Source organism: Moschus berezovskii, chromosome 6 (assembly GCF_049115385.1).
Source record: "Moschus berezovskii isolate FMDL1 chromosome 6, NW_MosBer_1.0, whole genome shotgun sequence".
Taxonomy (NCBI): Eukaryota; Metazoa; Chordata; class Mammalia; order Artiodactyla; family Moschidae; genus Moschus; species Moschus berezovskii.
The window spans coordinates 46,303,654-46,328,447 of record NC_142465.1 but is presented as its reverse complement, the minus strand read 5'-3'; the positions used below and the strand labels follow the sequence as shown (position 1 = coordinate 46,328,447).

Here is a 24,794-nt window from a genome sequence, read left to right as displayed (position 1 = left end):
TCTGCCTGCAATGCAGGAGACCTGGGTTTGATCCCTGGATTGGGAAAATCCCCTGGAGAAGAGTAAAGCTACCTACTTCTGTATTCTGGCATGGAGAATTCCATGGACTGTATAGTCCACAGGGTCACAAAGAGTTGGACATCACTAAGTGACTGTCACTGTCACTTTCACTTCATTTTCACTGGCTGAAACCAAGTTCACCAGCCCTGTCACAGCTATGTGACCACAGGCAAATTGCTTAAATTCTCAATTTCCTCATTCATAAAGTGGAATTAATAATAGTACCTATTTTCCTTATCATTAGGTTTATGTGAGCTAATGTGTATTTAGAGTTTAGAACATTTGATTCTGCCACACAATGAGTGTTTGATAATTCATTTATTTTTATCAGAAAACTCACCTGTACTCTCAACATAAACCTTACATTTTCATCCCAAGGATGTGGCTCTTACTGAAGTGCTCCCAAGTAAGGTTATTTTTTCTTTCACATTTTGTATGTATAAGACACTGCCTGGAGGTGAGGTTTCTTCTTGCTCCTGAGTGCAGTTTCCAGTCTATCATTCCTCTTCCAAAGATCCCATCTTATTTGAAGCACCTGTAGTCAGATCGTGCTACAAGCTGCTCTTTGCCACACTGCCTTATCCACTGATCTCACCATGGGCCACTCTATCAGCTACTTCTATCACCACTACTTCTTTCAGCATTCTTAGTAACCTCAATTCCCTTAGGTAATACACCCAACAATTTTATCTCACAGTTCTTTGGCCTCCTTAACACCAGTTTCATTTTTGTTAAAAAAAAAAAAAAGAAGAAGAAGATGATGATGATGCAGTCAGAAGAGTTCTACTCCATCTTCATCTTCATGCTTCCAGATCCAAACTATATTTCATCTATACCCACAAATTCTGGGAGATTTTACTGTTATAATAGAAGCGTCACTGCTTCTATTTAAGGCCACTCTGTCAACTTTTTCTCCTCAATCTCATCCCTCGTCTCCTTCCCAAGGACTTCACTCCTACAAGTGTCTCCTCTTTTTTTTTTTTATACCATCCATCTAAACAATTTACTTGATTTTTCTCTTTCCCTTACACTCTTTATCAGCAAACCCTAACAATTCTATCTCCAAAATACACCTCAGATCTACTGTTTACCACCTGTACCACTCTTGTTTAGTCCAAGCTGCTTCCATCTGTCTCCTGGAACAAAATAACAGCATTCTCACTGGTCTTCCACCTCTATTTTTAACTCTTATAACATAGTCCATCTTCTATATAGCAACAAGTTATCTTTCTAAAATGTAAATCATATCTCCACTTAAAGCTTTCTAAAGCCTTCCCAAAAAATTAAGTCCAAAATTTCCATTCTAGACTACAAAGCCCTACACAGTCAGGCCCCTGCCTATATCTCTGTTATTATTTCCATCCTCTTTTTCATTTACTATATCTGGCTATCCTACTCTTCTTACCATCCCACTAACCATATCAGCTTATTTTTCATGGCTTCTGCATTTTCTTTTGCATAAAATGATGTTCTCTCTGATCTTCTCATTGCTTATTTTTCTATATTCACATTTAATTCAAACGTCTCCTTCCCAGTCATGACTAACTACCCTCAAGCAAACTGTCTTATCTTCTCCACAGAACTTATCAACATCTGAAGTTACCTTTTTTATGTTTATTGTCTCTATCCTTACCCAATGTTAACTTCTTGAAAGTAGAAACACTTGTCTTATATCTATATCCTTAACACCCAGACACTCTTTCTGGAACATCAATGGCAGTCAAATATTTCTTGACAGACTGATTAAAGTCTCCATAATAATCAGGAGTAGACTATATTTTTCTTCTCTGGTATTGAGGGCCAGCTCTGACATGCCTGGGGTCAGGAACGTCCCCTGGAGTAGGAAATGCAACCTGTTCCAGTATTCTTGCTTGGAAAATTCCATGGATAGAGGAGTCTGATGGCTACAGTTCATGCGGTCACAAGTCAGACAATGCTGAACAACTGAGCATGCACTTACATGTCTACTGATGGGTTAAGCATTTCACAGAAAAGGACAAAGAAAAAATAAAAGTACCCCTGCTTTTAAATAATTCAAGATCCATTTAAGGAAGAAGAGCTACTAACCCAAGTTACTAAAATACTACACTTGACCCTTGAATAACACAGGTTTTAACTACGCCTGTCAACTCACTTTAAAAATAAATAAATAAATAAACATGTACTACTGTACTAAACAATGCAAGATCAGTTAAATCCATGGATGCAGAACTACAGATGAAAGGGCTGACCGTAAAGTTATATGAGGATTTCTGACTGCAGGGAGGGGAAGGTTGGCGACTCTAACCTTGGTGTTGTTCAAGCATCAACTGTATTTACAAAGCAAGCTATCATGTTCCATGTTAGACTTACATATGTATACACAGTAGAAATCGACGAGAGGAATCCTTAGGGAAAAATAATTCAATTAATATGAGTATATATCATTTTACAGATGAGGAAACTGAGGTTCAGGCAGCTCAAACAATTCACCCAAAATTAAAAACTAGGAAAGACAACACTACCACTACAATATTGTAAAGTAATTAGCCTCCAATTAAAATAAATTAATTTTTTTAAAAAAACTAGGAAAGAAGTCAAGTTCAAACACACCTCTTGATGTCAAAGCCCATTCTCCTCATAGGAACCTGTTTCGGGCAGGTCCTTATAACAAAAGCTCACTACTATGAAAGATACATCTACCAGAAGTAAGACTATAATATCTGTCAGGGACACCTGGAAGTCTATAACTTCACCAATATTAAATTCCCAAAGGGCTTGAGTCCTTGAGTCTTGAAATGTAAAACAGATCATCAGTTCCCTGAAAAAAAAACAGAGCCTATTACCCACAGGACACTAGGACTGATGAAGTAAAAAGATTAACAGTTAACGAAGGGATTTCAAATTTTATTCAAACTATCCTTAGAAGTGAAATGTTTTAGGAAACTTTCCATAGAAGCTTCCTGCCTCACTCAGATCCAAGCTAGCCACTCTGAATGAGTTATTAATTATACAGGAAAAAAATGTGTGTTTATGTGTGAGTGAGCACAGATGTGCATGTATTCAAGTCTTTTTATGTGCAAATGAGCTGTTGTCTAAATTTCTGCAATTAATATCTGATGAAAATAGGATGAAATTTATGGAAAGGGATTTTTTTAATGGAATGAGCATGAAAATTAGGAAAGATGAGAAAGGATAAGTAACAGAGGGGAAATAAGCAAATAGATGAACATGCCTATGTTAAAGATTAGGAGAATGGAAAGATTAGACATCATGGTACAGATTATTAAGACTTTATGTTGCTGTTTTGGAAAATAAAGAGTCATTTTTCTGTGTTAGAAAGTATGCTAATGTGATCACAATGTCTATAGAGGTATGCCACTCTAATAACTTGCATGTAATGTGTTTAAACTTAATTGTTGGCACAGTTCATGGGAAAGCCATCTTATAACCCAACTGGACCGAGTTTCTCAAGGGCAAATTCCACATCTGATTCATCTTGCATTTCCCAGTGCCTAGCACTAGTGTTTTGAGTGTACTTAATTATAGGGGTGCAATAACTAATAATTGAATAGGGCTAAACTGAGATACATTGAATTTACTTGGTCAAATTGAATTAGAATGGTCAGGAATGGGAAATATTAATTATCCCCACAAATACACTTTTATTTCTCCATTTTAGATACCAGAATATACTTACTTAAGTAACTTCTGTTCTACATACAATGAGCTTAGAGTAATAGCCCTCTTTTTACACTTTTATTATCTATACTTTACAAAGATGCTGTAATATACATAGCAGAAGTATAATCCGCTTTATACATAGATGAAATTGAGTCATAGAGAGACATCATATTATTTTTCCACAGGATTACTTTTTATATTACTGCCACATAAAAGTGAGTCAGTGGAACAAAGGAGATCTGAACTCAAACTCCAAAATCATTATTTTCCTCACCAAAGTTCACCTTAAAAGATTCAATCATAAAAGCAAAATTATGTAATATACAAATAAACATATTTGATAGTCAAAAAAGGCACAAAGATGACTGCTTTTAGAAACAGAAGTTCCTGTAACTGCATTCTTTTTTCACATAAAATAGACAGCATGGTTCTTATCAGAATGTTCAGAGAACAAACATATAAGCAAGGGCAGGGAATCTACCGGATGATTTTGCAGAATACTTATCCTCAGTTACATTATCTCTACCGCTGTGTTTATTGTTTTGATAACTGGTATTTGTAGTATTTTTCTGCTTGTCAAAGACAGCAAGTGGGACTAGTTTTAAGTGCTAAGGCAGTCTTAAGTCATCTTCAATGGTTCACTTAACTTTCTACTACATATTTTTTAAACTCGATTTGTCATCACACTGTTTTATCTTTTTTTTTTTTTTTTACCAACTGAGCTATCAGGGAAGCTTTTATCTCACAGTAAACCAATTTGTGAAGGGCACAAAAAGTATTTATTTTACCAGTTCAATCAAATTTGTTTTCTAAATAGGTTCGTTTCTAAAAGTGAAACTTGTTTTCAAGATCATTTACGTTTCTGACTTGGTTTTGTCGATCCTGTATCACTCCGAACCTGTTTTTCAATGCAAACCAAACTAGTCATCTAGTCAAAGGTTTCAGTGGCTAGTATTATATAAAAAGACCTGGTTTTTGAATAACATCCTAAGAAAAAAAGAGTCGCAAATTAATTTTATCTCTTCTTTAATCACAGTAATTAAACTAAAAATTTGCAAAATAACATCTCATAATATGAATTACTGAAAATGGAAGGCTAAAATTAAGCCAATGTCTTTTTAAGTTAGCAAGGGAACTCAGTCACCTGAAATCTTTCAATTACCTCACATTAGGCATGGAAATAGTGAGATGGTTTCCTAGAGATCATTTATAAAGTGAATGTGTATGTGTGTGTGTATACGTGTGTGAGCGTACATGTGTATAAGTACATGTAAACTGAGGACATGAGCATGTGTGTATTTCTGATCACTTTTGGGGTCTTAGTAAAACTTCTGTTGGCTTAAGAAGAATGTGCTCACGTTAACAATATAGCAAGGAATATACTTAAGAGTTTAAGGATTAAGGTGTCAGTCAGCTCACCTTACCAGGTGAGCAGTTGGAAATCAATCAGTATTCCCATGTCCTTAAGGATAAACAGGAAAGAAATGTAATTCTTTATTTACAAAAGAGAACAAAGATTATTAATAAAATATTTTATTCAACCTGGTCAAGAAAGCATAATGATCTGCCTTGACTTTCACAACTCAATACATTCATAAAGACAAACAATGGTATTCATTCTACCATATAAATACAATGCTGATAACATAAGCTGGTAACATGAAGGTCATATATTATTTAATATAAATGTACTCTTACCATCCTTTCTTACAGCTTTATTGAGATATTTTGTTGTTGCTTTTGTTCAGTCACTCAGTCATGTCTGACTCTTTTAAGACCCCTTGGACTGTAGCCGGCCAGGTTTTCTTCTGTCCATGGGATTTTCTGGGAAAGATTACTGGAGTGGCTTGCCATTTCCTACTCTGGAGATCCTCCCAACCCAGGAATCAAACCCAAGTCTCCGTCTCCTGCATTGCAGGTGCATTTACCACTGAGCCATGGGGAAGCCCTTAGTGAGATATAATTAACAAAATCATAAGATATTTAAAGTTTACATTATGATGATCCTGATATAAACATGTGAAAGTGTTCCTCCCTTCAATTCACACAATCATTACCTCACATATGTGCCATTATTTTAAAAAGAACATTTAAGTTCTCCCAGCAAATTTCAATTATGCAACACAATGTTAACAACTATAATTGCCATGTTATATATTAAGGTTTCAAGACTTATTCTTCTTACAACTCAAAGTTTGTGCCCTTTTACCAGTCTCTTCCTATTTATTCCATATCCCATTATCCCTTTGCTTTGTCTTTAGAAACAGACATAATACATTGTAAAATGGGGCTTCAAGTAAAGACTCAAAAGAATCCCTGCTAAAGAAATAAATTTTTGCAAGTTAATGACTACAACTGACATTTATCAAGGCCTACTATATGCCACTGGAGAAGGAAGTGGCAACCCACTCCAGTATTCTTGCCTGGAAAATTCCATGGATAGAGGAGCCTAGTGGGCTACAGTCCATGGGGTTGCAAAGGGTTGGACCCAAGTGAGCACGCACACAAAATGACTATATGCCAAGCATTATTCTGAGTGCTTTATAAATATGCCAACTAATTCTCACTATCTTATGAGTTTAGTACTCTTATTTCTCCATTTCACAGAGAAACTAAGGAGAACAAGAGCTCACCAAAGAAATTATCCAAATCTTGAGGTGATTAGAAAGAAACTGTGGTTGGTCACTGTAAGTCTTATCTATAAGAGGAAAAAGCGAGATTTAAAGATGTGTGTGTGTGTGTGTGTGTGTGCACGCGTGTGTGTGTGTGTGTGTGTGTGTACACACAGAGAGATGGGAGGAAGCAGGAAGTGAAGGAAGGAGCAATAACTGAAAAAGTAATAAAGAATCTAACATCTCCCAAGTGCTTCTAAATGCAAGACATTTATAACATTCATATAATCTTAATAGTCTTATCAAGAGGTATTAACTCCATTTTACAGATGAAAAAATAAGGGTCATAAGGATTAAGTGGCTGTCCTAAAATTTTGAATTCCAATCTTTGTGACTAAAATCCAAACTCTTTTCAATAAGCCATGCTGTAAAGGAAAATAAAATTAAGGCAAGGATAGAGTAAAGGGATAATAAAGAATGCAAATCCATAAAAAAGACTGGAGATAAACCAGCTTTTAGTTCTTTGATGGATACTGGGATAAGACAGAGCACTACTGTCGCAGAGCTATGATGCTTTTAAACTAGAATGCAGGGCTGTCAGAAGCCAGAACAGCTATTTGATTTCAAGAATCAGTGCCTTTGATCCCTTCAACATTATTCTTCTTGCCTACCCTATATCATTGTCAGGAAATCTGCTATGAAAAAAAGCAATGGCCAATTCACCTAGATTCGCTAGTCCCATACAGAGCAATTGCAGAGTGCATACAAGTGGCCTGGCCTAGCTCAGCACACAGTCTATGGACAGCTTTACCCAAATTGAGATGCCAATCCATCAGTATACATATGTTACATGGCCACAGCAGAAGCCAAGAAACATTTTCACATTGATGTAAAGGTAGGTACAGTTCAGGCGTGACTAAAATTTTTCATTTCAAAATGACAGCCAAGAGAACCACAGATGAGGACTCAAAACTTCAGTCTCCTAACAATCCCAATGTATCATTTTTGACCAAAATATCATAAAGACAAGTTGAGAATCTTTTCCAGCAACTGAGATTAAAAAACAAATATCATTTTATTTTGTTTATGAACATAAATATATTTTATACTATATTGGTCAGATTCATCAACATCTAGTAGATTTCATCTTTATGGGGGGCAGGGGTGTGTATATCTGTGTGTTTATGTGTTTTATGTCAATCCCTTACCAAAATCAGAGTTTGTTGATTTCAGGTAAAATCTGTTTCAAAACATACTGGGGCCTCCAGGTTGGCATGGATTAAGGGAGAAAGAAGGTTGGACAACTAGCCTGGCCAGAGGCCTAGGTGACATGGAAGTGAAGTAAGGTCCAGAGTGACCCAGGCTTGATCACTGGCAGCACATGTACAAAATTAGATTCAACCTGGTAGTGACTTCCAGTTCTAAGCAGCCCACATGAGTTGAAGGACACCACAGTTAGAAAACAAAAATGGTTTTTTCCCCATCACCGAAAGGAGGCTTTCAATAATTTCACTTACTTGAGTGGAAAAATTCTTGTTTTACTCTATAAAGTGGTAAATATCAAGCTATAAAAGTGTGTACACATTGCAGCAATTTTAAAAATATAAAAGTATACGTAAGAAAACAGATTAAAAATAAATATACCAAAATGCTAGTAGCAATTATAACAGGGTGGTAACCTATAATTGATTGCTTTTCTCATCTTTTCTCAGGTATTTTTTTCTAATTTGATTACATTATTTCATTAACAGGAAAAGAAATAAAAATAACTTATGAAATTAAAAGCTGATCTTGAAGACAGACTATGCCTGCAAGATCTATTTTCTGCTTCTAAGTGTTAGCCTTTTTTAAAAATGCTTTCAGCTAAATTTTCATATAGATCTGTCAATGAACTCTGCAGGAGCATTGCCCATCAACTCTAGGTATGAGAAAATATATATATAGAAAATTTAAATTGATTTTCAAAATTCTATGTTATTATTACTTCAGGTCTTTTTACTTAGTTTACGCCTTAAGATGCTCTTTAATCCACAGCTTGGTTTAGTATATTGTTGCCAAGATTGATGAGAGAAAACAAGACAAGCATTAGCAACATTTTCAAAAATCTGGTGCAAGCCAGTTCAGAAGGAAAATTCACGTTATTATTAACCAATTTAGTCATCAGTGTCTTACATCAGGTTAAGCAACTAACAGCAAATACAACAATATTATTGTTAATCTCACAAAGTATATTGTATTAATTGTAACTTTATAAACACTAAACACCATGCCAACTGAAAGTCTTATGTGGGAAAAGAAAGAATAAAAATGGTGGATTATACTAAACTATATAAAAAGGAATTTGGTAAACTAGAGAAGGATGGTATGTGATTTACATGTGAAAACAAAATGAAAACTAGGCGACTGTTATAAAGGAAGGTTTTTAACTATTTATATACATTTCTGCTATATTCATAGTGGTATAAGTAATAGGCACTCAGAAAGCAAAAGAACAGATACAACACCTATAATGTACTTCACAAATTCAATTTATGGATTACATATTAGAGAATGACTAATCTAATTGCTAGAGTTTGGAATATAACCAATATATTCATTGGTTATACATCTAATTCATCACTAATAATATTACTGCCTGTGTTTGTATAAAAACTATTTTCCAAATGATTTCACATGGTTGTCTCTGCTGATCTTTTCCCAAGTCCACTGAAGTAAGTGGATATCTATACACAAAGCCAAGTTTATCATTGGTTAAGACCAAAACAGTTTTCTAAATATCCAAAGTTCATTCTATCATATTGCTTCCAACAGCTTTAATGCCTCTAACTTATGTGATTCTAGTGCACAACAGACATTCAATAATTATGTAATAAATGAATGAATTTTGATCTAAAAATAGTAAATAAGATTATAAAGAATACAACTAAGAGTAGAGGTGCCCCATGCCTTATTAGTACACCATGTGCTCAACATACCACTTCATAACAGTTACTACAGCCTGACCCTCTCCAAGGCTCCTTGCTCCTGTTTGCTGAAAGAAAAAGTCTCTATTCTGTGAAGCTATGTCAAATAATGTGAATATCTACTGTGAAAAATATAACTCATCATCCTACTCAGAAGAACTGATATTGTGATTTCTAAGTGACAGACATAGCTCCCCAAAATTGAGAATAAGGTAAAGTCCAATCCCAAAATCTAAAATTATACTACACACTAAGAGATCCAAAGAGTAGGGAATAAACTTTAAACTATCCTTGCTTTAGCCCCTGGGTGGGTTCATGATGCCCACCTTGCTACACCCAAGTTTGAACAACTTCTTGGTTTTCTTGCTCTTATTGAAGAAGTAGATGGACGTGTAACAGCACCCAAGTAAGTTGACCTTAAGATTAAATCCTGAATGGCCTTCATTTCAAATCTGGACATGCAAATACCACCTTGTTTCAATTCAGTAAATACAGTGATTTTCAAATCCTCTAATAGTGCTGTCAGTATATTAGCATCTTTTTTTAAAAAAAATGTCAAATATTCTCTCATGTTGGGGGACATTTCAAGTCAAACAGTGAAAATCATCATATTGTGTATACCTCTCACACTGGAATTTTAGAGAGAGAAAGAGAGAGAATCAGATAAATAAATAAATAAGGCCCCAGAAGGAAGAAATTCCCCTGCATAAAGTCTAGAAAGGCTTCAAGCAGAGGTGGGATTTAGGGTATTTTTTGGATGCAAGGCCAAATGTATGGCCAAAATGTGTTGTATCCTTCATCTCCTTCTAAAGTAAGGATAGAAGGGACTGATGCTATTTAAAAGTTTAAGAACCACCTTTCTAGTGAAGTAATTCTCAAAGTGTTTTATTTTTAAACCACTCAGATGTCTACCTCCAGCCCCAATTTCAGATCCCAGTAAATATACCACACTGACCCTACTCTATCTCCATCTTTCCCCACTCTCCAGTCATCTCCCCGACAGTGAGGTTGTCACTATTAACGGAACGTGCTCTAATCGTCAAATCTATTGAGGCAGGGAAAAAAAATGTAAGAACCAAGGTGACAGCAAAGGGAGAAGGCCACATGTCCCAGGCCTAGCATTCACCAAATTCTATTTACATGATTAATACTATTTCCAAATTAAGCTACCCAGATATTGTATTTCTGTGGTTGTTAAAGCATTAATGTAGTACGCGCATATGCTGAAATCAGTCTGTTTTAACAATTTTTATAACCTAGTGTTGGCATTTTTTCACACTTTAATATAATAGGAACCTTAAAATATAACCTGGATTTCTACTCCCGGGATCCCTCTCTCTCTGACTCTTGAGAGGTCCTTCTTAGAATCATTGGTCCAGTTTCTAGAATTGAGGCAATCATAAAGCCAAAATAAAGGGCACTGAGATTGGGGGCACTCACGTAAATGTTAAATTAAATTTTTAAAAGGGCACTTGAGGGATTAAAACTGTAGTTTACAAAATACAAATTTATTATATTTCTGGGATGTTTGCCAGCAAAACATAAAATCCTAAAAAATCCAAAGCAACAGTCAACAGAAGACCTGAGCTGATAGTTGTAGGACCTCGAGCAATTCCCTCAATCGCTCTGGGTCTCTGTTACCTCAATTATCTTGAAGGGGCTTCAACCAGCTAGTTCCTTTATGGTCCCTTTCAGTTTTAAAAATCTATTTCAAATCCAATAATTACAGAGGTACTAAAAGTTATGTTCAATATATAAATGTCTAATAATTTCAAAACAAAGGAATCTCAAATATAATTCTTAAACATTAAGAACTATCTCATAATAATTGTAGAATTTCATCAAAATGGTTCCATTGGCTATGTGTCATTTGCTTCAAATAAAGCCTGAGCCACGAGAAAACTATTTTAACACCCTGAGAAGATTAAATAGTTAATCCACTGGGAAACCAAGTTCAAAGACAGAATTCACAAATCCGCTCTCCAGAGAGAAGCATTACAAATAACAAACATCCATTTTATTTTTAATAAAATCATTTTAATGATACACTGAATACAAATGGTACCATCTAGCATGCATTTGCACTGATGTGTCTTTCTTCCCAAATCTGAAACTTAGATAGTTTCATATCTAATGTTGACAGAAAATAACAATTTATAAGTCAAGGTCACATAGGTGAGCTATAACATGTCTTGGGGGAAACTATCCATAACAATGGATATTTCAAGTTCATTTCTTTGAGGAGAAATGGATGAGAACTGGAAGATTGGGCACATTATGAAATTAACTACCAAGATAATTTCTGCTTTCATGGCTTCACTAAACTGGAATTTCTAGTGCATCATTTACAAACCCATAATTATGCATCAAAATATTAACTAATTAGCAGGTAAGAGAGTAAGAGCTCAAGGGGTAGTAATAATTAGACATGAAATCTGAACTTCTGTGGAGTTCCAAATAACAATCAGGCCTCCCACACTGTAAACTTAATAAACCTTATCTGAAGAAAAAGTATCAACTCATATTTAAATAAATAATTTCACTGACTTTAAGCTCATATCATCTACAAGCTCTTTAGTCTCCTCTGTTTCGTTTCCTTTACTTTATGATCCAAACACAAAGACATACAAGTAGGGTACACATGCTACACATACAAAAATGGAAATATCTTTCTAACGCACAGGTTTTGAAGTCCAAACTTCATATGACATATGCTTGTAAGTGGGGCACAACTTCTGTCTTTTAAGTCACTGTCCTTGAGGAAAGTATGAACTAAAAAAATGCTACTGAAGAAAATAAGAGACAGATAAAAACTAAACTGCAACAACTTTCTTTAATTTCTAGGTTGTGTTACTGATATGTATTGTGTTAGACTCAATATAGTTTGTGCACTAAAAGAGCCTCACATTGCTAGGTCTAAGCTCCGTGAAAGTGGGAACCACGTCTGTCATGTATATTCTATATCCTCAGTAGTAGGGAAGTGTTCTGCACATAGTAGGCACCTAACAAATACTTTATGCATAAAGGAAGGAATAAACAAATGATCGAACAGCAGATAACCATCTGTTTCCACAAAGTATTTCTAAAAGCCTTGCTTATCTGTCTCTACATTCTTTAGACATTAAATTGTTTCAAATAAGTTACATCACATGTATATTCGTGTTTTAGCCGGAAAGATCCTTATTACATTGACATTAATATGTGAAATATTTTGAAAACATTTGGAAATATTATTAAGAATAAAGAAACAGGTACCAGAGGCCTGAGTTTGAGTTCCATTTCTGGTATTTATGGCTGAGAAACCTTGAACAGGTCACCTAGTATCTTTGAGACTCATTTTTCCATCTGTTCCGTTCCGTTCCATTCAGTTGCTCAGTCGTGTCTGACTCTTTGTGACCCCATGATAGGGATAATATCTGTCCAGCCCACCTCATATGGTTTTAAAGTATATTAAACTATTGCATATTTATATTACATCCAGAATTGGACAAAGAGACCACAAAAGCCGAAAAGTTTCCTCTTAAGTAACAGCAGTACCTGCAATAAATATATTGTGAGAAAGTCAAGTTTAAAATGTTAAAATAGTTCCTTCCTATCAATAAAGAGGCAGCACTAGTGCCAACAGTTTGGCTAACAACAAAAAAGCATACATTTAATATATTGCATATGGAAAGTTCTTACAACCCTTAATACCTCAGCATGAGGAAAAAGAAAAGTTCCAGGAGATCACATTGCAAATCAGTGCCAGTGACGGACTCAAAACAGAGCATTTACAATCCAATCAGCACTTAATCTAGCTGAGCAATGTCACTTCTTAAAATTGCTGTAGTAAGGTAAAGAACACAGCAAATTAAACAATATTACACTCTAATCTGAACTTGCTGTCAAGGATATGTCCTGTTCTCTGCCAAAGCTAAGCAAAAAATCGTAGCTCACAACCACATAGACAATGACATGAAAACACAATGGTCCTTTCTGTATCTCTATTTTCCTTCAGTTCCTCTCATATTTTGAAAGCTAAAATTCTTGGGGAAAAGTTTCAAATATTATATCAGCATCAGACATGGAAAGTATGAATTGTCCAGTCTTCTTGCTTGGCCCCACAGCAGGTGCCTTGCAGCAAACACTGCACTTTCCTTCACATCATTCATAAAGTTCCAGAAGAAAGAAAGTGAAGTCGCTCAGTCGTGTCCGACTCTTTGTGACCCCATGGACTGTAGCCCGCCAGGCTCCTCCGTCCATGGGATTTTCCAGGCAAGAGTACCAGAGTGGGTTGCCATTTCCTTCTCCAATGAAGTTCCAGATTTAGAATTCAAAATGTTTGAGTTTAAAATGTTAACTGAATGGTTCAATTCAGTATACTACTTAGGCGATAAGAACAGAATACGCACTAAACCTCATTGCTCACTTTTGTAGATGGAATCGATCAGCTTACTACGTTTTCTAGGAAATCAGTTACCATCAACCTATTACCCGTAGCTTTCTATACGTATGCAACCCAGAGGGAAAAATGTCACTGTTAAATCAAATCTTACATGGATATACGTGCATAGATACATATGTGTGTGTGTGTTTATATATACAACCACTCTAAAAACAGACACCCAGTATTTTGGTATTTTCTTAATCTACAGAAAATACCAGATCTATGATGTGGTGGCTGTGAACAGTTTTTTGGTTTTTCACTTTTTTATTGGAGCCTAGTTGCTTTATACTGCTGTATCAGTTTCTACTCGACGGCAAAGTGAATCAGCCATACGTATAAATCCCCTCTTTTGGGGATTTCCTTCCCTAAACAGGTCACCACAGAGCACTGAGTACAGTTCCCCATGCTATAGAGTAGGTTCTCATTAGTTATCTATTTTATACACAGTAAATCCAACAACCGCTGGATCATGGAGAAAGCAAGAGAGTTTCAGAAAAACATCTATTTCTGCTTCATTGACTATGCCAAAGCCTTTGACTGTGTCGATCACAATAAACTGTGGAACATTCTGAAAGAGATGGGAATCCCAGACCACCTGACCTGCCTCTTGAGAAACCTGTATGCAGGTCAGGAAGCAACAGTTAGAACTGGACATGGAACAACAGACTGGTTCCAAATAGGAAAAGGTGTACGTCAAGGTTGTATATTGTCACCTTGCTTATTTAACTTATATGCAGAGTACATCATGAGGAACGCTGGGCTGGAAGAAGCACAAGCTGGAATCAAGATTGCTGGGAGAAATATCAATAACCTCAGATATGCAGATGACACTACCCTTATGGCAGAAAGTGAAGAGGAACTCAAAAGCCTCTTGATGAAAGTGAAAGAGGAGAGTGAAAAGGTTGGCTTGAAGCTCAACATTCAGAAAACAAAGATCATGGCATCTGGTCCCATCACTTCATGGGAAATAGATGGAAAAACAGTGGAAACAGTGTCAGACTTTGTTTTTTTGGGCTCCAAAATCACTGCAGATGCTGATTGCAGCCATGAAATTAAAAGACGCTTGCTCCTTGGAAGGAAAGTTATGACCAACCTTGACAGTATATTAAAAAGCAGAGACGTTACTTTGCCAACCAAGGTCCGTCTAGTCAAGGCAATGGTTTTTCCCGTGGTCATGTATGGATGTGAGAGTTGGACTGTGAAGAAGGCTGATCGCCAAAGAATCGATGCTTTTGAATTGTGGTGTTGGAGAAGACTCTTGAGAGTCCCTTATACTGCAAGGAGATCCAACCAGTCCATTCTAAAGGAGATCAATCCTGGGTTTTCATTGGAGGGACTGATGCTAAAGCTGAAACTGCAATACTTTGGCCACCTCATGTGACGAGTTGACTCACTGGAAAAGACTCTGATGCTGGGAAAGGTTGGGGGCGGGAGGAGAAGGGGACGACGGAGAATGAGATGGCTGGATGGCATCACCGACTCTGTGGACATGAGTTTGAGTGAACTCCGGGAGTTGGTGATGGACAGGGAGGCCTGGCGTGCTGTGATTCATGGGGTCGCGGAGAGTCGGACACGACTGAGCGACTGAACTGAACTGAACTGAACTGAATGTGTATGTGTCAATCCCAACTTCCCAATTCATCCCACCATCTAATTCCCTCTTGGTATCCATATACTAGTTCTCTACATCTGTGTCTCTATTTCTGCTTTACAAATAATATTATACCATTTTTCTGGATTTCACACATATGCAGTAATATATGATATCTGTTTTCCTCTTTTCTGACTTACTTCACTCTGTATGACAGCCTCTAATCCATTTATGTCTCTGCGAATGACACAATTTCATTCCGTTTTATGGCCTAGTAATATCTGTGAACAATTTTTTTTCTATACTCTTTCTCATGTTTTTAAAAACCTGTAGAGCAGCACTATTCAATAGAAATATCATGTCAACAACACTACATTTAATTTTAAAATTTCTGGGAGCCACATTTTAAAAAAGGAAAAGTAGATGAAATTATTATAATTTTAATATTTTATTTAACTCAACATATCAAAATACCATCATTTTAGTATGTAATCAATATAAAGATCATTGATATATTTACATTCATTTTCTTATACTGTCTTTAAAATCAAATATATATATGTAACACAGAAAATACATGTCAATCTGAAGACTAAATTTCCATCAGAAATACTTTATAAGTATTTAGATTTGATAAACTTTACAGTTAAAAAATAGGTCCATATAACTACATTGTTCCAGGCATACCTACAAGCTTTCCAAAAACTAAAGGGACAGTTTTTAAATTTAATTAACATTAAATAAAATTTAAAATTTAGCTTCTCAGTAGTGTTGAAACCAAGCAACCCTTCAGGGTCTTCCTAGGGACAGACACACCCCACCCTATGTCACCAGGCTCTTGTTTGCAGAAAAGTTTTAGCCGTCCCCAAGTTCTTAAGAGCATATTTAATCAGAGTAATGCAGACAGAAAGGAAAACAGTCAAGCAAGACAAAGTACTAACAGTTCTATTTGTATTAAAACTAAGTCAAAGGCCACTAGTTCCTCCACAGGGCTATAGATAATATTCTGAGCTACATCCCAGAGTGGTTTTACAGATACTAAAACCCCCACCAAGTGGAAAAAGTTAACCTCATGCGGACCACAAGCAGGTAGACCCCACACTAGTTGGAACCAGAAGGTTGATGATGTTAACTCCTGAAATACCAAAATGTTAACTCCTGTTACCTCACCATCAACCAATCAGAAAGATACCCAAAAGCTGATCTGGCACCCTGTGACCCTGTCCTTCACCTTGCCCTTAAACACCCTTCCCTGAAAGCCATCAGGGAATTTGCATCTTTTGAGCGTGAACTGCCCATTCTCCTTGCTTGGCCCCATAGTGGGTACCCTTCAATAAGCTGTCCTTTACTTCACCACAACCTGGTGTCAATAGATTGGCTTCGCTGTGTGATGGAAGAGTGAAACCAAGTTTGATTTGGTTACAGCATTAATCATAATTTGAGTGCTACATGGGGTTGCATAGTGGTGGAGGGGGGTCCTAAATCCACATCTACACAATGAAAGAAAGATACCCTACAGAACACCTCCATGCTGCAGTGCTAAGTGGCTTCAGTCCTATCCGACTCTGTGCGACTGCATGAACTGTAGCCCGCCAGGCTCCTCTGTCCATGGGATTTCCCAGGCAGGGATTCTAGAGTGAGTTGCCATTTCCTTCTCCAGAGGATCTTCCTGGCCCAGGGATTGAATCTGTATTTCTTAGGTCTCCTTCATTGGCAGGCAAGCTCTTTATAACCAGCACCACCAACATCTCAGATATACTCTACCCAAAGGCATTTTTCAGAAATTGAATTTAAAATGTTCTCCCAAAATAAGAAATTTTCTATTTAACTTCTTTTTCCAAAGGTCATATAATATGACCCAGGCATTTATTTTGAGAAACCTAAAATACAGTCATCAACTTTAACACATTGGTCAATCTCCATATCTGATAAAACATAAAGACCTCTAGGACACTGTGCATTTACACAAGTACAGCCAACTTTCTATTACTTGCTATCCCATTCATTGAAGGGTAAAAGTTAATCAAGTGTTCTGATCATCTGTGTCTATGTGTTGATTTATTTACCCTGCTGATAAAGTCTATCACAAACTGGAAAGTAAGACTGGAGGTCACTGCAAAATTTAAAAATCAGGAAAACAGTTTAGGTAAGTTCAGTTTTCCCCTTTCTGAGCTCTATCTTTCCTAGAAATATAAGGCATAAAAGTCCTGTCAAAGTCATTCATTTTTAATTAAACTAGTTCAGAACCAGGAAAAGGCAAGAGACCTTAAGCTAAGTAAAGGTTTGAAAAGGATGTTCTTGCCTCTCACCTGTATGGATTTAATGGTTAAGAATTTGAGCTAGAGTCAAGCTGTCTAGAGTTAGAACGCTATTTCTGCCACTTGCTACCAGTTTAACTTGGGGAAGATCACCTAATCCTTCTATGTCTCACCTGTAAAATGGCCATAATAATAACAGACCTAAGTCAAAGATTGTTATGAGAAATAAATGCAATTTCACAGCATATAAAACACCTTAACACACAGCACTGATCCTGGCACATACTGTGTGTCCAATATTATTTCTCTTTTTAGCTCAGAGGTTAGGACAAAAGAGATGGAACTTAATTTCTATTGTAAATGGAAATAAATGTCCATATACTTTATAAATACAGAAGTGCTATCTAAGCTATTCTTATTCTATGCACAGTAAGTTTAACCAGTGAATCTATTCAATGTATTTAATAAAAATAAAATAGACCCTCAAAATATGGCTTACTTCACACTGTGTTTTTATAAAGCCTTTCTCCAACAAACAGACCCACACATATTTCCTTTTTAAAAAGCTAATATGCATATAAAAAGCAAATATAAGTTATTTATCTGTCAATATCACTTTGGGGTGATTCATTACTCTGTTTATCTCCATTCCAAGCAGCATCAGTTTTAACTGCATGGTCAATAAACTACCCTATTATATTCCACAGAATTCACAGATAAAAATATTAACTCTGTAACAACAGCTTCTTTCTCTGATAGCCAATTTTTTATTTTCATTACTATTTTATGCTCCTTCTTCACCTTCTTTGACCAGATCTGCTGATTAACAAAACTGCTTCTTATTGAGTTTCCTCTCTTTTTCCTTCCCCTTCCTCTGTGGTGGTAGAATCACTAGCAAGTGTTAAAAGGCCAAAAGAGAGATAGCAACAGTAAACAGGAGAAACAACTAATCCAACAACTGAACAAATAGTCCTAGAATAACCAGAGAGGCCAAATTAAAACTTCAAAAGTTTTATAACAGGTCATAAAAATGTCACCTCCATGGGTAGTTATCTCCTGGTCTGTAAAGGGAATGAAAAATATCTTTGAAATTCATCTTATTCTTTAGATTGATTAAAATACAAAGCATATATAAAACTACCATTTCTATAACTAACAAGATTTGTCACTAAAATAACTATTGAAATGTTGACATGATGGGATAAGAACAGCTTTTCAGAAAGACTACGAGTGGAGAATTTTAAAAAATAATTTCTCAGAGAAAACAGATTATCTTTATAATCCTATAATGTGTACATAAAGAGAAATGAATTCACAGTAAAGTATCAGCGCTATAAAAGAAACGCACTTATTCTACCATGAAGCCTTCATTAATATTTCAGTGATGATGTTGCAATTTTCCATGAGCAACTGTCAGAGCTCCGCTTCTCGATACGTATCAAAACAATCCATATTACGTTCGATTCTCATGTATCTGTCCTTGACCAAATTACAATTTTGATGTATCTAGTATTTAAAAACTTACACTCTGGAATGTGTCATTTTATATTGTAACCACCCGGTTGAACTTCAGGATGTTTCTTTTTCACCACTCCCTCATTTAACCCTTCCACTTACTGAAGAGTCTTCTTGCTTCTACAGACTGATCACTAAAGAATTTTCCCTTAAATATAATATCCCTTGCAATGCCAGAAATGTCTCCAACACCCACACGCTGCTGCTATCTAGTCCCCGCCGGTGCTTAACAAGACGTCCATTTATTTGCACAGAGATCTAGACCCCCGCGGTTGGCAGCGCTGTGCTGAGGCTTTGTCTCCTGCCTACGAAGGCCGGAGTGGCAGGTACCCGTAAAGACAGTCACGCTGCAAATACAAGAAGCGCACCACAACCCTGGAGAGAGGCAGCTCCTCTGGGCAAAGCCCGACAGGCGATTGCCCAAGGCGGCCAAACCTGAGGCAACTGTTCCTCGGCTGCGCGACCCGGAGAGGGCAGAAGGCGACGGCTTCTCCCGCTGAGTCAGGACGCCCCCCGGGACCCGGCGCCGAGCAGCCGCCCGTCACCTGCAAACGCCAGGGGGCCGAGGGCGCGAGGTTTTCCAGCCAGCACCCGGCCTCGCGCGCCAGGCCGGCGGGCACCCGCGGGCTCGGTTTGCCGAGCTGCAGGGCCCCCGCCGGGCGGCCCCTTAGGTCCCCGCAGCGCGGCGGCCGGTAGCCCAGGTCAGGGCAGATCCATTCAGGGAGCCCGCAGCCCGCCCTTCGCCGCGTCCGTCCTTACCTGACAGCCACCCGCACCGAGCTCTCGTCCGGGGCGCCCCACATGCCGGCGGCGAGCGACAGCGGGGTCCCTGGGCCTCTGCACCGCAGAACTGAGGCGCCGCTGGAGCCGCGGCGCTGGCGCTCAGGAGGCTGGAGCTGCAGGGGGCGGTCGGCTCACCTCCGCCGCACTCCAGCCATGTTGGGCGACTGAATGGAAAGGTGGCGGCGGCTCTGAGGCAGGAGGAGGAGGAGGAGTTGGTGATTCACTGCTCGCGGGCGCCCGCCCCTTCTCCCCAGCTCAGCCCTCAGGACTGGGGCGGAGACGAGGCGCGCTGAATGGCGAGCTCGGCGGTGGCGGCGGAGCCAGCAGGCCGTCGGCGGCCTGCGGCTGGCCGGGTGAGTGCGCCCTGCCCCCTCCGATGGGAACGCGGCCTGCGGGCGGCCGGGCTGAACCCTCCACGCCTGCCTGGACTCTCCCGCTGCTGGCCCGCACTGCGTCAGCGGCGGCCGAGCTGCCGGCCCCACCTATAGCGCTGCCCGGCCTGCGCCCCGCCCTGCGCTCGGTGGGCACTGCCAGGCGCTGCTTGCCGGGAGGCGCGCGGGGGAGGGATGCCGGCCGCGGGTTGCCCACGCCCCGGGGTGACGGGCCTGGCGCCCTTGCAGGCTGTGAGAACGCCACGGCAAGTGCCCGCCCTGCTGCAGCCTGCGCCTTCTAAAAGCAAAGCTTGATTCCCCAGTGCAGAGCTTGCATCTACCCGCTGCCGCTCAGGTTCGCCTTTGTTTCCACCCTTAGCTTATTGTCCTCGCTCCAGCTTGGACTCTGACCCTTATCCCCAGCCCCTTCTGAACGCCCTCCTTCCCAGGAGTCAGTCATTCATACTAAACCCAGCTCCCCGGTTTGACCACTGCCTCTGAGCAGCTGGGTTGTTCTGCAGTCCATCGCCTGTGGGATGTGGTAATGATTGACTCTTGAGACCCTTGAATGACTTTCTGTTAAATCATTTGTATATTGGTAAATGAACTGCACCCTGGTACTGCCACTAGTCCCCAGAACTGTATATTCACCAAGACCTGCTGTGTAGTACATCCTTCTCAACTGACTTTCTTTCCGTTCTGGCCTTCAAAAAACACCTCCCAATCCCGTGATTATATCAACATTGACCCATTGTGATTTCTGCTTGTGGCTATTGTTCTTCCCCATGCCTTTAGATAGCTCTGTGGAAACAGCCTTTATTAACTTTGCCACAGAGTATCTTTTGTGGGTTGCCCCGTGTGTGTGTGTGTGTGTGTGTGTGTGTGTGTGTGTGTGTGTGGCTTCATATGAAACAGTATAATACATTAAATGGTTCCATCCAAATAAAGACACTGACCCAAGTACCAACAATGGCACATGTAATCATCCATATCAGAGATACAACAGCGTGGGTCAGGGGCAGTGGCACACATTGGGACATACAATAAGTGTTCAATGATCTTAAGTGAAGGCCTATGTGATATGTCATAATAGAAGTTTTAAATTTATTCCATCCCTTAACCTCAATCCTCTTCTGAGCCCTAACAGACATATAAGTAGGAAGTAACTGAACTGAACTGAACTGAACTGAAAGAGGGCAAAGATGGTGAGTATCTTGTGCAGATCAAATTGGTGGCAAAGCTCTCCAATGGCTGCCGGCTGGAGAGCCTCCTTTCCTTCAGTGTTTTGTCTGTGAACAAATCAGAGCACAGTGTCCTCCTTCCCTGGCAGTCCCACATTTGGGTGGATCCAGTCTGGCCATCTTGCTTCTTTGATTGATAAAAGCTACAAGATAGGCAAGTAAAGTCAAACAAATATAACAAGAAAACTGAAAAAAAATGTATAATTTAAAACCTTTTATTAAAAAAAAATTATCATTTAAAATAGCAGTAGTACATTCATATCACAAACACAAGTGTCACCAGGAGCCAGACAAGTAATTTAAGTGAGTGGAGCAAGCAGAGTGAGAACTGTGCTAAAATAGAGAACATAGGCATCCTACAAAGGCAACCACCCTTCTTGGCTCTGGTCAACTGGAATGCAGACCCAATGCTGCCAAGCTTTTTGTTTGCTTATATATTTGTTAATTCTCAAGAGATAGAGAAAAGTAAGACTTTTATGTGAAAATTCCTTAGTTTTAAACATCAATAACTAATTCAGCACTATATTTGCATACTATGCAAATCAATCAAAATAGGTCTGGGGCCAACTTCAATCCCAGGCCATCAGTTTGGAAAAGTGAAAGTGAAAGTCACTATAGTCCATGGAATTCTCCAGGCCAAATACTGGAGTGGGTAGCCTTTCACTTCTCCAGGGGATCTCCTCAACCCAGAGATCAAACCCAGGTCTCCCATTTCGCAGGCAGATTCTTTACCAGCTGAGCCCAAGGGAAGCCCAAGAATACTGGAGTAGGTAGCCTATCCCTTCTCCAGCAGATCTTCCCAACCCAGGAATCCAACCAGGGTCTCCTGCATTGAAGGCAGATTCTTTACTAACTGAGCTATCAGGGAAGCCCACATCAGTTTGGAACTTGCAGAGAAAATATTAACACCAGTAATTGCCGTGTCTTTGGATACATGTTACGTATGGATTCAGGAAGAGGTAACATAAAAATTCAAATTCCCATTGTGATTGAGTCAGTATTTTTCTCCCAAATTTCAACATTTTTAAATCAACTATATATTTTTTATTTGCTTCAGATTCCTTGTGTCTGGTATAACCCCTTTCCTTTTGAATCTTCTAATTAATTACCTTAAGTTGAAGAAGATTCCTAGGAAAGAACTTCTACCATAAGAGTAAAAATTCCTTTCCCAATTATTCACTCAATAGATATTTAATAAGTGCAATATGCACGTGATGCTGGGAGCTAGTTATATGGAAAGAATTAAGACTATCTAACAGTTCTGTTCAGAAAGACAAATTTGAAAAGCTGTAAGTGCAATAATAGAAATTATGACAAAAGTATGATAAATTCCATCTGGAAAGGTGAGGAGTTCTTCAGGTATAGACCAATCAGGATCATCTCTCTGCGTCCACTATTGTATTCGCACTGCAAAAAAAAAAATGATTTCTTAAAACATAAGTCATCTATGTTATTCCTCTGCCTGAAACATTCCAATAGCTAACTAACACAAATAGAATGAATTCTTCTAGATTCAAAGCTCTTCACACTCTGGCCTCTCCAAACTCTAACCTTATCTTATGCCACTCCAAATTTTAAAAACTACTTTTTGGCGAAACTAGCCTTTTTTCTGTTTCTTGAAAACAGTTTCTTTGCCTTAGGACATTTGCGCTAACTGATCCCTCTACCTGGAATGTTTTTTCCCTGAATCTTCCCTTGGTTGGCTTCTTTTGGTCTTTTAGATGTCAGTTTAAATGCAACCTCTTCAGAGGGACCTCTCCTGATAATTCAGTCTAAAGTAGCACTGCCTCTAAGCCCAGCTCACATGATTTGCATGGTCCAGTGCAAAGTGAAAATGCAGAGTGTCTTATTGTAAAAGCAATGTAATAATGTTATTAATGTTAGTAAAAAATAAAAGCTTTTTCCTTTCTTCTGAGTTTTCCCACTTGACTTGTCATGATTTTTCTTTTTTTTTTAACTTTTTTTAACTTTAATGTTATTTTCCATAGAGAGAAAATAAAATTTTTAATTATTGGCAAAATTTACTATTCATCTTTATATTGTTTAATGCCAGCTTTTAAGTATGACTAGAAAAGCACTTAACTCATTTGTGGAATTTATAAATTATACAATTCCTCTAAGATGGCAGAGATCTTTTCTGTTTTATTCACTAATGTATCTGTAGTTCCTACAACAGTGTCTGACATGTAGTACAGGTCATTAAATGTTAGCTGAATGACTATGTGACTTTGGGCAAGATGCTTCTTGTATGTATTTTTGGCCTTATGAAGTTGTTTTGTAGATTGAGAGCTTTGCTTATCACATGTTAATCACAGCATTAACACAATAAGTGCACAATAAAGTTAGCTATAAAAAGAGCTACATACTTATTTAATATACAATATAAATATATTTATAAATACAAATTGTTTTACAAAGCAGGTGCTGATGCTTTAGCTGCACCTGCCTAAGGTGTGTTTGGATGAAAGATACCTTCAAGCTTCCCAGATGGTGCAGTAGTAAGCCAGAAAGAAAAACACCAATACAGTATATTAATGCATATATATGGAATTTAGAAAGATGATAACGATAACCCTGTATACGAGACAGCAAAAGAGACACAGATGTATAGAACAGTCTTTGGGACTCTGTGGGAGAGGGCAAGGGTGGGATGATTTGGGAGAATGGCACTGAGACATGTATATTATCATATGTGAAACGAATCGCCAGTCCAGGTTCGATGCATGATACAGGATGCTCGGGGCTGGTGCACTGGGATAGAGGGATGGGATGGGGTGGGAGGTGGGAGAGGGGTTCAAGATGGGGAACACATGTACACCCGGGGCAGATTCATGTCAATGTATGGCAAAACCAATACAATAATGTAAAGAAACTAGCCTCCAATTAAATAAATAAATTAAAAAAAAAAAGAATCTGCCTGCCAATGCAGGAGACACAGGAGACTATGGGTCAGGAAGATCCCCTGGAGGAGGGCATGGCAACCCACTCCAGTATTCTGTAACTCACCAGGCTCCTCTGTCCATGGAATTCTCCAGGCAAGAATACTGGAGTGGGTAGCCATTCATCTCTCCAGAGGATCTTCCTGACCCTGGGATTGATCCCAGGTCTCCTACACTGCAGGCAGATTCTTTACCAGCTGAGTTGTCAAGGAAGCCCAGTATACCTTAAACAGGCATCCAAAAGAAAGCTAAACATGCACGAGAACAACCATCACCAGTTTTTTCCTTCTAGACTTTCTACTCTGTGTTTTTTGTTTGTTTTTTGGTTTCCACATTCTAATCAGTCATTAAAAGTTATTTGCTTCTTCCTTT

At 38.4% G+C, this 24,794-nt stretch overlaps 1 protein-coding gene across 13 annotated transcripts in view; it reads right to left on the bottom strand.

Moving 5' to 3' along the window:
* Nucleotides 1-20,290, bottom strand: part of KIF21A (kinesin family member 21A) — a 188,409-nt gene extending 168,119 nt beyond the window's left edge. For 6 of the 13 annotated variants that reach the window (XM_055396518.2, XM_055396522.2, XM_055396526.2 and 3 more), the window contains exon 1: nucleotides 19,848-20,289. In XM_055396518.2, coding sequence (XP_055252493.2) covers nucleotides 19,848-19,891 — 44 coding nt within the window. In that variant the 5' untranslated portion in view covers nucleotides 19,892-20,289. Of the gene's footprint in view, nucleotides 1-19,847 lie in introns of all 13 variants that reach the window. The other 7 variants (XM_088836976.1, XM_055396528.2, XM_088836977.1 and 4 more) reach the window with 3 other exon arrangements.
* Nucleotides 20,291-24,794: the final 4,504 nt, after the last annotated feature.